Source organism: Channa argus, chromosome 1 (assembly GCF_033026475.1).
Source record: "Channa argus isolate prfri chromosome 1, Channa argus male v1.0, whole genome shotgun sequence".
In the NCBI taxonomy this organism is placed as follows: Eukaryota; Metazoa; Chordata; class Actinopteri; order Anabantiformes; family Channidae; genus Channa; species Channa argus.
In genome coordinates, this window is record NC_090197.1 from 25,732,155 (window position 1) to 25,747,514 (window position 15,360).

The window sequence follows — 15,360 nt, forward strand, 5'->3', positions numbered from 1 at the left end:
ACCTACAGATTACCAGATTTTAAAATGCTCTCTAATTTCTGCAAACTCTGCAAAAAGGTGTTGAAACATTATCTGTAATACTATTACAAAGAGAGACGGTGTTTGAGAGCATTAAAAGTACTTGGCTTTCATCGACAGTGGGTAATCTGTGCATGTACCTTTTGTGAACCCCCTCTTTTCCTTGATTTCTGTCTTGATATGCTGCTTAAGAATCCTCTGATGTTTGGCTCCCACTAGGTTATTGCTCCTGTTCAGTCTCCTCCACACACAAACTAATCAAAGCACATAGCCATACACAGCAACTCAGAACCGATCCATTTTTGACCCTTCTTAAGGGCATATACCATCCAGCTTCATGTTTGAGTCCCTCTGCTGATCAAAATCTCCATCTGCCTGTCATGTCACACTATTTCAGATTAGAGTGACTGCAGGTTAAACTATTCCACATAAAATTAGACTTGTGCAGAATTAGTCACAGACAGGCTTCATCATGAGCAGCAAGAAAGGAGTAGGTAAGATGGCTAATGAGGAGAAAAGAAGATTGGAGAGAATTAGCGGTGACCTGGAAAGAGCAATGTTGTAACAGGCCATACGCCTCCCAGTGTGCGAACGTGAAGCTGCTGGAGCACAGGTTGGTGTTTAGCACGAACACACTATGACATGATGTTTCTCTCATTTGATGCATTGTGGCTGTAGAAGAAGCTGATGTTATGCAGCAGCTTTGCCTTTGTCAGGCCCAAGAGTGTTAAATGTTAACACTGAGGAAACCAACACAAGCACGGGGAAGACACGAGTGTCAATACTCATTTGGTTTATTATTCAAATGTGTGCAATTTAATGCACTAAAAATATCCTGCAAATTATTCGTATTAGGAAGCTTAGAATAAACTTCAGCATTTAATAAACTTATTTGAATTCAGTATTTACCCTGTATATTAAACTGCATTAGAGTCTACAAATGTAAATAGTGAATGCTGTTCTGCAAGCGCAAAACTTCAAGTGGAGTGACCAATGTCTTTATAGCATGCAGCTGTATAATTTTCAACTGATAAGCTATGTGAATACAAACGTTACTTTGTAATTTTCATTGGTATCTAAGCAAATGTGCTCTGAGATATGATGCTCCTCAGTCTGCTGTATTCACAGTGATCGTACATGTAGCTGCTCTGCACAGAACCATAAAGCCATGCTGAAACTTGGTGGATTTTGGCTTTTTATAGTTCAGCTGTCTTTGGCAAAGGATATGGATGCTGGTAAGATCACTGCACTTTTTTTTATTGAGCTGAAATATATTCACTTACTTTATTCTGTACACCTGGACAATCCAATGCAATCCAATACAGCAACTCTGCCATGAATTCTACTTTTACAATGTTATAATTTCTCAGTTTGTAAGTTGAAACTGTCAGAAAGGTGAAAATTCTACTCTCTACTTAATATTGAGGCCACCCTATTCATTATAAATAGGGTGGCCAAAACATTAGAACCACCTCTTCTTCTTAATAGAACTCATGGCAGAGCTGCTGTATTGGATTGCATTAGATTATACCGATGTACAGTATGTAAGTGGCCAGTGAGTGTATATGTCATACTGTTTGAAGTGATGGACAACTGAGAAGGGTTAAGTAAAGTTTTAACATAAGGAAATAAAGATGATTCTGATCATCAGGTAAGCAGCCGTTTGCACCAGCTGTAAGGTGTTTTGTTATTACAGATTCGCGTGTTCTGAAGATTTCATTCAGCTCTATTATGGCAAACAGGTGAGATACAAAATCACACCATACACTTATATTGCAAATAAATGCTGTAAGACTTAAAGGCTGTTATACAATGTGATATCTGTTGTAGGCTAACTACAAAAATGCGAATAAGCTTCTGTTTTAACCCAGAGACCCTAAAGATCAATTCTGTCATTCACTGTTAGAGTCAAAGGGACAGTTTATCTTTGCTCAGTCTTATCAGGACCATGTTCTTTAAATGTGACTTCATTGTTCAAAGCTAATATGATGTTTTTGCCTGGTTAAAGACAAACTCTCATTAGTATAATCTGGTTCACATGGTGAGGCAGAAAAATATATCACCAATTACTAAATGAGTTGTCATGGAATTCGATACAGACACTCTGTAGATCAATCCAAATGACTTTATAGTTTTGCTGACTTCTGACACACCAGCTCCAGATTTTGTCCAGTAAAATGGAACTGACATTTAGCTCAAAGCACCACAGAATCCGTTCTTTGGTAAGAAAGGCTACTATGAATTCTCCTGGCTTCTCAAAGATATTACATTTCTCTATAATTTGCTCAAGTAAAACACTAATACTGTATTTAATAACCACTAATACCCACCGTTTATCTGTTTCCAGGACACATCTTCAGATGAATCCAACAAGGTTTGACCCCCCTCTACCTGATCGTGGAGATGCTGAAATATGGCCCATATACAGCGACACCAAGTCCAAACAAATGAGTGAAGTTAATCCTATTGTAGATCTGTGGGTTACTGAAGCTCAGATTTTTTCTATGTCAGAGACACCAGGCCAAAGAATCACTTATAAGTGGAATCCTGTCGTCCAAAACCTGTCTTCTGCAAATCAGCAGACACCTGCTTGTGTCCCAGATCTGTGTTTCATCGAGGAGGCCTTCCCGGTTGATTTGACTCAATCAGACAACTTTAGATTCAGCCATAATGACACATTTGAGACAACAAGGAAATCTCAACATCATATGACCCACTGGAAGCGTGACACTAAATACAGCCACCAGACTATAGTTATTATGGAAGACGACCCTGCGGTGATTGAGTCAGCCACCTCCTTCTTTGAAAGGGTGTCCAGTGCATCAACTCTGCTCGAGTACAAGAAGGGGGCGCTGCATACTCTCAGAGGAAGTCCTTCCTCCTCTACTGGAAACCATGATGTCATACTGGTTGGCCATGGCAGCAAAAATCTCAATGGAACAGTCCAACTGTCAGGTTATGGCCCAGAAGAAATTGCCAGATTTGTGTCAGGCCTAAAATCTGAAATGATCTTCGGTCGTATCGGCATTATCAGCCTTATCAGCTGCAACCTCGGAAATGACCAGCACTTTATGTTGCAGCTGCTACAGGTTCTCCACTCCCTCAGCATAGAAACAAAGTTGCACCTATATGACTCCTTTCTGTCTGTTAGCTCTGACGGAGAGATAATGACTAGTACCGATGGAGTCTGGAGGTCCCATGACCACGGTAAAAGAATAATTGCTGAGCTGGACCAAAGAGGTGATCTGTTGACCAAAGCTGAAGTCGGCTGCGCAGGGCCAATGTTTCCTAACTATAAAGGAAATGTTTTGTATCTTCAGACACTGGATTGGCCAAGCCACCCACAAATGTTTGTCCCATTGGAGCTGCGTAAAAGGTACCCTTCTATAGTATGCCTGGAGGGGCTTACTTGGAGCTTGTTCTTTGAGGAGACTGAAAGAAGGCGTGCTCCTAATTATGTCCCAGACAAAAATCAGGGACACCTAAAAGCAATTTGGCTTACAGATCCAGGACTGGATGAAACCAACATCAACTTCAAGCACATTGTTACCATTCAGGACCTACTTGTGGAGATTCGATACAATGCCAGAGAGGAAATAGCATTAGACCTTTATTATGTTCTCAATGAATGTATTTACAAAGTACACGGGAAAAATCTTAGTGTAGATCTGGTGGGCAAGTTCATGAGCACTGATAATCAAGGTGAAATAGAACATTTCCGTCAGATATTTGGTGGGCAGCAGGTCAAGAATTCCCTGTACGAGCTGAGAGAGGGTCTCAAACCATCCAAATTCAATGACTTCTGTCGACAGACTTTCCAATTCCAACAGTGTAGCTACAACTGTGAGAGATGGGGTCATTATTTCATGGTAGCAGTGTTTTCAGCATCGGTCCGTAACTTCCGAACCTTCTCACTTTTCCTCATGAGTGTTATAGGCTGTGAAGTAGGCCATTTACGAGGAACTGACAGCTCCTTGTGCACAGCATTTGTTGGAGATGACCACCCAATGGCGACTGAGGAGTCTTGGCCGGAAAATTTCCGCCGAGGATTCTATGGCTGCACTGTTGAAAACTTTGAGTTGGCACCACCAGACAGACAAGTTTGGTTAGATGAAGTTATTGCAAAGGAAAATGACCTATACATTAAATCGAAGCAGCTAATGAGTGGCATTTACCATGATGAGGACACAGAGCTGACCATCTTCGGGAAAGTCAAAGTCATGAATAAGTACGTCTTCTCATCTTATCTAGAATTCTTTCGAGGTACACCTGAAGGAAAGAAACTTAAGAGAGGATGTGCTCAATCTCTCAATGAAAAATTTAGTGCATAATGCTGATAGAATGTGGAACCAAACTAGAGACTAAACTTCCACTGCTTTAACTTGTTGAGACAGATATGTACACACTGTACTTGGCAGTGTAATCTGTAATACACCGAGCAGATAAATAACCTTTTTATCTAAACTACCTAAATTGTGCAGGATTTTTTTCCCCTTGTGAAACCAATAAACAGCAATAAAAGCAGTGTTGGTGATTTCTTTAAAAGGTTTAATACATCAGTTTTCTTATGGTGTCACATAGGTCAGAATACAGAGAATTACAAAACATAAATACATAGAAAATGCAGAATCACACAGGTTGAAGCATTACTTGTCGAAACAAAAACACATTTTGAGTTTCTCCAGATGAAAGAGATCAAACATTCTGACATTTGAAAAGAATCCAAACTACACTTCTGTCTTTTGTTACTGACAAATTGAGATGAAGACTATCATATACTTAAAAGGTTCAAGCAAGATTTAATACTGAAAGATACTGTGAATATTGCAGTGAATTTGATCCTGGAGTCACGTCTGCAGAGAAAGCACAAAATTCATTTAAATGTTCTAAAGCTTCTCCAAGTTAAACTGCAGATCTTCTCCAATATTACTGATTATCTGGCCTTGACATGCAAAGCTGACTATATTATATTACTTTATATAAACTATATGCTAAAGGCCTTTATGTAGCTAACTAGTGAGATGAACTTTGCCAGTTAAATGAGGAAAAAAATATAAAACACCAAAAGACCCTGATATCTTTCCTAAAAGGGCGAATGATGTCTTCTCTATTTTAATTGCTTCCATTTGATGGAGTCCACCATTTTATAAAATGCCTCACATCTTGTAAGCTTTAAGCTGTTAGAAAAATCCTCTATGAAGTTATGAATACCCCAACACACCTTTTGTTATCAGTAAACCTTGAAGGCACTAGGAATCACTATTTATCTTGGAAAACAAACTAGACACAATCAGAGTGAGAAGGTAACTGTAATAATGATGCCCAGCGGCTTTTTGCACCAGTTAAATTCAAATTTAGTGTTAAGGCCTCCAGCAAATAAAGTGATTGTTAAAATGCTTAGAGATGTCCCAAAGGATTTAGTGTGTGTCAAACTAGTTCAGACCTACATCAACTTTTATCACAACCCTCTCCTTAAAGCCTGCTGTAATAGAAAGTGACGAAGGGTGCTTCGGTCACTCCTAGATGATCCGACAAACATTTTCTGATGTGCCTTGACACATTTATATGGATGACACCTACACTGATATGTACAGTCGTATGTATGTTGCAACATACTGAATTGAACTTTGAACTGGTGCAAAGGATTCTGGGAAATATACTTTCAGAAGTGTGATGTGGAAACCCGTCAGACGGAGAAAAGGCACTGACGCCTGTAATGTTTTAGTCCTAAAGGTCGGAAACAGGTTGCTGTGTGCATGCTAGACTTTCTACCTTTGTATTCTGTCTGACACCTGATAGGGGAGAAATGTGCAGATTGTTAGTTAACTTCCAGAGTCGACACTTAGAGCTCACTGACATGTCGGGTTAAGAGTCTGCTCTTCACATGAGGATGCAGTTGCACGATGTGCCCTTGTGGCCGCTGAGAAGGCCATACTGCGAAGTGGATACCGACTGGATTAAGTTCCAGAAATGCTTGAAACTGATGCCTTCGCCATCAGCTACACCCATCTTCCTCAGGATCTCATTTAATCCCTGGTCTGTTCCAATTCCCTGTGGGAACACATAGGACATAATGTTGACTATGACTTCTGTGTCCTGTTTCTAGCCAGGAACCTTAACTTTATTGCTACACGTAAAGGATCCTTCAGCTTATGAATGATCTTTTAGTTACTGTAGGTTCTAGATAACACAACATTAAATGTTACTATGTGACGATCTGAAATATTTTAAAAATCCTTTCCCACATTTGCGGAATGTGTAGTTTTTGTGTAGTTTGTTCATAGTTGCATAATATATCAATTTTCCACAAGTTGCTGGTTTGATCCCAGAACAGGAAGGATAAACCTGGACAGGAAAAGTGATGGGAAAGGCATGTTGCTGCTTCCCCTGAGTACTGTGCCTTAAAACAATGCTTTCACTGGCACTGTGACACAAGAAAACATAACAGAAAAAGCAGGAAGTCTGCACCTGGTTTTACACTATAAAAATGTTAGACCAAACGGGACCAGTATGTTTGCAGTAAGGCTTAACCAGAATGTTTAGGGTTATACTGAGCTCCTTTGTCCCCGGGAAAAAATAATTCTTTGTGAAAATAAGTGTTTTGAATGTCAAACATCTGTATGCTTAAATTATGACTTACATTTCTTTTGCAAATGATCAAAACATCTATAGAAAGACTTAAAGGGAGACCAAATCTCAACTTGCTCTCTATGGCTTTAGTTTAAGGTGTAAATGTACATGAATGCTTTTAAACTTCGTTCTGACTTCACTATATTCAAATATTTCTCTGCTTATAGCAAGAGGACATCACCTGAAGGAGTGATGATGTCATCTGGAGGACCAAGATAACAATCTCTATACTATGAGTCACGAGATGACATAAACTGCACTGAAGGTTCTTTCAAGTGATGTTATGGAGAGGCATTACTAAGCTAGAAGCAGAGAGATATTTTAATATAGGGAAGTCAGAGTGATGGTTAATGACATTTATTTATATGTACTACCTAAACTGGAACCAAAAGAGCCAAGTTAAATATTGGTGAAGGCATCTTTTAAGGCTACTTCTATAACATACTTAACTCCTCTGTCACTTCATAAACTTAGTGTGTTTGGGTTTGTTGCTTGTGTAGTTTTTCTTGTGACCAACAAGCCATCTTTGAGCCTAGAATGTTGCAATTATAAAATCAGTGGTATACTCCTTTAAATTGATTTAGATGATTTTCCCAAAAGTTGAGTGAACCTGCTTCTTAATATGCGTGTCTTTATAGTGTGTGTTTGCTACAGTGTGCCCTTAATCCAGAGCATGTTGCTGCGTGTGTCCACACCCAGCAGTGTTGGCTAACTGACAGCAGTTTTACCTTGACCAGGTTGGGCATCTGGGAGGACATAAGACCTTTGAATTCATCGGTTTTCAATGTTGAACTGTTGTCCTTGGATGCACTATGGAAGCTTGTGACCAGCGTGTTGATGGCCTGCTCCAGGTCTGAGTACTGGGGGTGGAAAAAGGAAGGAAGAATGGAACATAAGAGAGGAAGAAAGACAATAAAAAGGCATAGTCATACCTACATCAATTACTATTTTTATGACAGGAGGCATTGCTCTCTTGGGTATTCACCCTGAAGCACCACCTCTGCACCCCCTTGGATTAAGAATAAACTAAGATTATTAAGATTATCTAAGATTATGGAACAGTAGCAATTTGATGTTATATACTGTGACGCAATATCAATTCATTTACAACCAGATATTTTGTCCAGTTGTTTCGTTTGTGTCATGGTGTGTCTTGGAGTGCACTGGGTTATTGTGGGAGGTGTTGCAAATTAATGAGGAGGACGGTTTCATGGCAACACCGTTTTATTTTCTATAATTTTGCACCTTAGTAATTTATTTGCCGGTTTAGCCAGAACACTCCCGTCCGACTACTGTAGTGCAGAAAAAGTTAACACTGATTATTTTTAAAAATTGCAATAGTATAATGTAAATAATTTTATTTTCAACAATCCCCATATAGATAGTAAAACCAACAATGAATTGCCTCTACTCAAATTCTGCATGCATCAATCCTGGATTAGTTTATTCATCTGTGAGGTGGACCTCTGTTAAACTATTAAAACAATGCTCCACTGGATGACACTGTTCTTCATTCCAAAACGCTTTGACAAGAAACTGTTAAGAAATGTTACCCAAAATGTTTGGAATCAGCATAATTCCGTAGAGCAGTCTGACGTTAGCTGCAAGTGTATGAGATATCTGAATAAACATGTCCACCAGAGAGGGACATGTTATGACATGTATGAAATGTCTCAACCAAACTTTGTGAAATAAAGTAACATCTCTCCAAGAGGAGCGGTGTCTCTGGCTGATGTGGATCGAAGGCACAGTTTATCACGGCTGCAGGCTGACAGACACTAAACATGTTTGTATGGAGGTTGTTAAAAACACCATTAATTTATCTAATGAAAGGAGATATCCTTTAAGTATGATATAGCTTTGTCACAGTATGAATTCATCCATAACTGCCCAGTCCTAAAAGTCCTTGTTAGAAAAATTACATAGTTGACGAAACATTGTGGTCTTGGATAAAAGAAACCATGTGATGTGAACAAGTAGATGTGCATATTTTTCCATGAACCCAAAAGAACCCTGGGAATTTAAAGAAGGTTGGCGATGCAGAGTACAGTAAGTGGTCACTTAGTCAGCTGAAGGGCTTCCAGTGTGCTGAATCATCACCTCCTTCAGGATCACAAAGCCATTAAGAAGGAAACAGGCAGACTGTAGATATATTTATGGCATGTGGAGCATCAGGTAACTAATACTAGAACTTTTAGGGAAGATGCTGTTAGAGTGGAGCAGTATTTGCAGATTTGTGTTCCTCAAAGTCTTTCACTTCTTGGCTCTGACACTAGTTACTAGTCAGACTGAAGCTCGTAGAAGCTGTACATTCCCTGTAAATTCCCGTCACAGTCATTACCCTAAACCTAATGAGTCTCTATGACCCTTGACCTAACTATTACCAGTGAGCTCTGCCTACTCCAGAGCCTCGGAGAACAGGGATCTAATTTACATTTTAAAGCAAGTAAAAAAAATTGCTTGCATGTTTCTAAAGTTAACACCATGCTAAATGTACCCTGGATTGTGTAAGAAAATAGAAATCTGAACATCTGCAGTTTCATGAAAACAGGGTAAAAGTCTGCTAAAGGAGATTGTGTGATAGATTAAAATGCTCTAAAACAGCTCCTAAACAGACTTCTTAGTAAGGTTGCTATTGGCAACAGTTTCCACATTCAAGAAAAAATTTTCCATATTATATGATATATCTTTGTTGTTTCTTTAGTACACTTTCTGTTTGGTATTACTAATTACACACTACCACAGTTCCATGCAGCAGTTACACAGCATCTAGAGTGGTGTTGCCATCCACCAGATGAAGCTAAGGCCAGTGCCCCCTCTCTTTTAGCTCCATTTTATGTCTCCTCCAACTTCTGAGGGAAATCTCTGGCTTCTAACCGCTGTGTTCACCAACTAGTCTCTAACTATACTTCTCTGATGTTTGCCACTTAGGAGCTAGTGTATAATATCAATTTAGAGCCCTTCTTCTGAAAACAACCACCTTCTGCAGCGAAAGACATCGTTACGAGAGCAGTGAGAATGACGGGACATCGACAACGTTTGATCAGAGCAGCGCTGAAAATGGTTGCCTCTCGACCGCCAGTCTTGCTCCAGTTATTCGAAGCTGGGAGAGCAGCTTTGTCACAACCACACCCTTTCTGACTGATGCACCACAAGCTGCTGCAGGCCCTCTTCACCTCAGCTAAAACTCTCCCACAGACATCACCAATGACACAAGACTTGGTGTTTACTGCTGCACGTTTCAACAACTCATTATAGTCACCACAATATTCCATAAATATTGTGTTGGCCTCAAGACACCAAATGCTCTCTGAAATTCAATAACTATCAAAAGACTGTGGAGGTGGTGTGTGGTTGGTATGTTTCAAATTTGTCTTTTTTGTATCTTTAGCAAAAAAAACAACAACAGGGAATAAACATTTGTAATTTGAATTTTATACAGATTATATAGGTTGGTTTTATATATAGATAGATAGATAGATAGATAGATAGATAGATAGATAGATAGATAGATAGATAGATAGATAGATAGATAGATAGATAGATAGATAGATAGATAGATAGATAGATAGATAGATAGATAGATAGATAGATAGATAGATAGATAGATAGATAGAGTTAGAGTTATATTGGTTTTAGTAGTGCCCATTACCACGCCCAAACCCCTAGACCTTTCTTAGAGCTCACTGTTGATATAAAACTCATCAAAGTTGGCCATCAGAGCCTGTCTGGCCCTTTTCTGACGCATCCCATGACCCATTTTCTGTCCAGCTTAAGGACTGTGAGGAAAGAGACCAGACATGCCAGAGTCCCCTCTGGACAGACCACCCATGGTGCCCTATGGCCCCTCCAGACCATGAATATGACACGTTGGGACAGGTTATGTCAAGAAAGAACACAGAGCACACAGGTCCTTAAACAAAGAGGAAGTCATGCTGCATTGCACAATCCGGTTCTACATACAATAGACAAGACAGGTGGATCCCAGCCTGAGCTGCACCTGAGCCACGCCCCTGACTCCCTTACTGTACAGAACATGTTGCCCTCAGTTTCTCTGCTTTGTTTGACTCTAATATTCTCACACATAAATGAAATGCTTCTGTCAACAGTTCGAGCCTCAACCTTGCGGACCATTGTTCTATCCCTCTCGCTCTAAGGTTTTCTGTATTTCTCTAGTGCCAACTATCCGTTTTTTAAAAGAAACATGGAGGCCTTTACGGCCATGGCAGGGCTGTGTTCCTCCCAGGGAGGGGCGGCTGGCGGCTCTGTAGACCCCCTCCATCAAATCAAGTTGGAAGCTGAGCTTCCTTCGCATTTGGGCCATGAAACGACTGTTCCGTGTGAAAAAAACTCCTTTTCTTTCTTTCCTTTTTTCTTTCTCTTTCTTTCTTTCTTTCTTTCTTTCTTTCTTTCTTTCTTTCTTTTTTTTAAGCTTTGGCCTGGCGTGACAGGGCGCGCCTTCAAAGCGAGACACCGCTCTGAGGCGCGTCCCCTCAAAACTCAATCCATCTAATAACTTTAGGATTTGATCCTTTATTCTTTTTTCTTTCACTTTGCTTCGCAGTGAAGAAACTCTGCGACATAAATGGGTTTTCTCCGCGTGAAAGCTGTAAGTGAAGTTTAAACAAAAGCTAACAAAAAATGTCTACAGACGCAACGTTAGTCGAGATTAAGTGCTGCTGTAGTTGTTAGAAATAAAAGTGTATCCTACCTGCGGCATGTTGACCCTGGCTGCGGACGTGCTAAAGTTTCTTCTTGCGTGCTCGCTGCCTGCTGCTGCTGCTGCGTGTGTGTGTGTCAGTGGAGCAGCGCTTGCGTCACCAGCTGGCAGCATTCCTCGATCCTCCCTCAGCACAAGAAAAGCCAGGAAGAAGACGCTTTCTGCATATCTATACATATCTCTCCACAAAACCAATATATAGTGTATTCTATCAGGCGTGAAGTGAGCAGCACTCTGTACACAGCTGAAATGCCGTAAACTAATAATGACGCATATGTCATATGTCTGTTTTTATGTGCAGAAACACCACAGGAAAGTTAGAAAACAAGAAAAATGTTCAGTTCAAATATACTGATATGTATAATATGTCTAAAACTGTTTCAAAGTGTCCAGATCTTCCATTGCAGCCTACATTCAGCAGACAATCCGTTCCACATCTGGAAACCTTTAGTAAAAGTTGGACACTGCTTTTTACGCAATAGCTGCCTGCAAGTTTAGGCTGGTATTCTACTTTTCCTCTAGACTGTCACATGTGTTAACCTCTTCATTACCAACAGTTAGTGACACAAGCTGTAGGTTTTATTTTTATGTGAGACATTCAGATGTGGGAAATGCCTTGAAGTTATGCCTTTATAAATGAAAAAAGTAAGAGAGAGAGAGAAGGAGAGAGGGGGGTGAAGGAAACAGGCGCAGCCACATTCTTTCTATCTGGTTTATGACTTCAGACAGTCAGTCAGTGGGTGTAGAAGTGAGAGGGAAGCCAAAGTTTGGTTCAAATCAGCCAAATCTGTCTTAAAGTGAAACTCCACAAGAATCAGCAGAACTCCAGCAGGCAGCAGATCTTCAGCTTAATCTCAGATAGATACTGTCTTCATCCTCATGGTGAATGGTGTTTCACAACACAAGATTTCAGTGATTCTTCTGGTCAGATCCCCCCCCCCAGAATATAAGCGTGAGAGGGATTGATGCCACACCCAATCTAACAAGTCACAAAGAATTGTTTCAGTATTATACCATCAACCTTGCCCACTGTTTCATCCTGACTGTGCTGCTCTCAGATGCTTTGCATTAACATATACATGCAAGCATGAACACACATGAAGACACAAAACACCCACACACATGAAATCAGCTCACAGTGAGCATTCCTACGATATTAGACGGAGCTCTCTACAAGTCACTGCACATGACTAAGAGCTGAGTGAAACTGGGTCTAAGACAATATGTGGTTCAATTGTTACAAAAACAAAGTTAGTGTGTGAAGGTGTGTGTGTAGGTTTTTTTGTCACAGCAGCTCTGAATTGGTTATATCAAACATTTCCTCACATTCTTAGTGTCATTCATTAGCTTAAGGAAATTATAATATGATATGTAAGTACAAATTGTCATAAAGTCGAATGAGTTTGTTTAAATTTGTTACAAAAACTAGTTTATCTTAAGTCTGTTTACCTCTTTGTTTCCAGGTTGTGTATATGAAAGTACATTTATACACTCACAACAACCAAGAGTAACTCTGTTAAATGCTCTGCTCTTACAGTCATGGGCAAAAATATCGGCATACTAATTCTATCATAAAATTCATCCCTTCACTCAGGAATTTGTTCCAATTGCAAATGTTTTTTTATTCACGTGCTTATTGTGTTTGTTTGCACTGGAACAACACCAAAAAAAAAAAAAAAAAACAGAAGAAAATTAAAATCTGATACAGAATCCCAAAAATGCACTGGAAAAACTTTTGGCACCCTTAACTTAATATTTGGTAGCACCCACTTTGGAAAGAAATCACTGAAATCAATCCTGTAACCATGAATGAGTTTCTTACACCTCTCTACTGGAATTTTGGACCACTCTTCTTTTGCAAACTGCTCCAGGTCATTCAAATTTGAAGGATGCCTTCTCCCAACTGCTGTTTTGAGATCTCTTCATAGGCATTCTATTGGATTCAGATCTGGACTCAATGATGGCCATTTTGGAACTCTCCAGCGTTTTGTTTGTAACCATTTCTGAGTGCTTTTTGAAGTGTGTTTTGGGTCATAGTCCTGGTGTAAGACCCATGAGACACAGCTTTCTGACACTGGCCACTACGCTGTGCCCCAAAATTCTTTGGATTTCATGATTTCATGATACCGTTCACACAGTCAAGGTATCCAGTGCCAGAAGCAGCAAAGCAACCCCAAAACATCTTTGAACCTCCACCATATTTCACTGTCAGGACTGTGTTCTTTTCTTTGAAAGCCTCATTTCTTTTTCTGTACACAGTGCAGAAGCTCTAATTTTGTCTCATCTGTCCACAGTACATTCTCCCAGAAGGATTGTGGTTTTGTCACATAGGTTTTTGCAAAATGTAGTCTGGCTTTTTTATGCCTTTGTGTCAGCAGTGGTGTCCTCCTGGGTCTTCTACCATAGTGTCCCTTTTCATGTAGATGTCGACAGATAGTGCGAGCTGACACCTTGTACCCTGTGTCTTCAGATCAGCTTCAATTTGTTTGGAAGTTAATCGGGTTCTTTATCCACCATTCAAACAATCCTTTGTTATCATTTTTCATTAATTTTGCTCTTCCATCCAAGTCCTGGGAGGTTAGCTATAGTGCCATGGGCTGTAAACCTCTTGATGATATTGCGCACAGTGGACACAGGAATATTAGGATCTTTGTTATTTTCTCTGTTTTCTCTCAAATTCACAGACACCTCTTTACACCTCTTTCTTTTCTCCATGCTCAGTGTGACACACAACACAAAGGTTGAGTCAACTTTTCTCCATTAGAACTGGTTGCAAGTGTGATTACTATACTGCCCACAGCTGTTACTTGCCACAGGTGTGTCTAAATACAAATTACAGGAGCATCACATGCTTGAAAAACAATTAATTCTTACAATTTTGACAAGGTGCCAATATTTTTTGTCCAGTCCATTTTTGAGTTCTGTGTCAAGTTTTATCAAGTTTGACTTTTCTACTCAGTTTTTTGTGTTCTTCCAGTGCAAACAACAGCTGCTCTACCTTCTTCAACATGTGACCTAAGATGGAGCTTAAAATAACATATGCTGCCATGCAGATGATGTCTTTTTTCTTTTCAGCAACACAATGTCAAATCACCTTCTGCTCATATTTCAACAGCATGGCTCAGTAGTAAAAGAGTTCAGGTGCTAAACTCACCTGCCTGCAGTCAAGACCTTCACACATTGAAACCCCCTGGACAACTCTAATGTGAAAAATATGAAATCCGAAAACCAAAATGGAACAGAAAAACAATCAAATGTCTTAATTTCAACATTTTCTATGTTGTCTTTGCACTATTGATATAATCAAAATGATTGTAAAAGCTTTTTAAATAATTGAATTATCTTTTTATTTATATTACACACAGTGTATCAATATTTTTATAATAGCATTTGTAAATGTAGACATATTTTTGCAGAAACAATGTTGCATTTGGTAGATGTCAGATTTATTCCGGTTTATCGGATTACTGATTCCTATAACATAGCATGCTGCCAACATGCTGGCTGGTTGGTTATTTGTTTAGTCTGGGACTCAGGCTGTATGTTGGTAGCTTAGCACACAGTTCCCATACTAATAAGCATGGCATGTAGACAGGTGTGGATGCTTTGCTGCTATCTGCAGGTGACAACTCCATGATCCTTGAAGGTTGAACAACATGCTGCCAAGGGTAGTGTCAGGGACACTGTTTACAAAACTATATCCTAAAGGACGTCAACAAGAAAGCTAAACTTAAATTACTACGAACTCAGCTGCATTACTGTGACTAAACACATTGCAAACACACACTACACAGTTTACTTCTTCTTTTCTTTTCGGCTGTTCCCTTTCAGGGGTCGCCACAGCAAATCATGGACCTCCCTCTTACACCGTCCTCTGCATCCTTTTCTCACACAACTAACTTCATGTCCTCTCTCACTACATCCATAAATCTCCTCTTTGGTCTTCCTCTAAACCTTCTGCCTGGCAGCTCCAACCTTAGCATTCTTCTATG

The 15,360-nt window shown here is 39.8% G+C and overlaps 2 protein-coding genes across 2 annotated transcripts; one reads left to right on the forward strand and one right to left on the reverse strand.

The window, feature by feature from the left end:
* The first annotated feature begins 1,144 nt into the window (after positions 1-1,144).
* Positions 1,145-4,891, forward strand: LOC137129935 (uncharacterized). Its single transcript, XM_067509402.1, has 3 exons — positions 1,145-1,253; positions 1,715-1,760; positions 2,366-4,891. The coding sequence occupies exons 1-3, from the start codon at positions 1,187-1,189 to the stop codon at positions 4,347-4,349; spliced, it is 2,097 nt and encodes a 698-aa protein (XP_067365503.1). The 5' UTR covers positions 1,145-1,186; the 3' UTR covers positions 4,350-4,891.
* s100v2 (S100 calcium binding protein V2) lies at positions 4,546-11,518 on the reverse strand. The gene is made up of 3 exons (XM_067509415.1): positions 11,360-11,518; positions 7,377-7,508; positions 4,546-6,069 (listed from the first exon to the last, which is right to left on the reverse strand). The coding sequence occupies exons 1-3, from the start codon at positions 11,480-11,482 to the stop codon at positions 5,899-5,901; spliced, it is 426 nt and encodes a 141-aa protein (XP_067365516.1). The 5' UTR covers positions 11,483-11,518; the 3' UTR covers positions 4,546-5,898.
* Between the last annotated feature and the right edge of the window lie 3,842 nt (positions 11,519-15,360).

Bases quoted from the DNA above. Each gene is read 5' to 3' on its own strand.
- LOC137129935 (XM_067509402.1), top strand. From the start codon at position 1,187: ATGCTGAAACTTGGTGGATTTTGGCTTTTTATAGTTCAGCTGTCTTTG. The intron at 1,254-1,714 runs GTAAGATCACTG...TTGTTATTACAG, and splicing joins GGCAAAGGATATGGATGCTG to ATTCGCGTGTTCTGAAGATT. The intron at 1,761-2,365 runs GTGAGATACAAA...ATCTGTTTCCAG, and splicing joins AGCTCTATTATGGCAAACAG to GACACATCTTCAGATGAATC.
- s100v2 (XM_067509415.1), bottom strand. From the start codon at position 11,482: ATGCTGCCAGCTGGTGACGCAAGCGCTGCTCCACTGACACACACACAC. The intron at 7,509-11,359 runs GTAGGATACACT...TTCCACCCCCAG, and splicing joins CCAGGGTCAACATGCCGCAG to TACTCAGACCTGGAGCAGGC. The intron at 6,070-7,376 runs GTAAAACTGCTG...GTGTTCCCACAG, and splicing joins AGATGCCCAACCTGGTCAAG to GGAATTGGAACAGACCAGGG.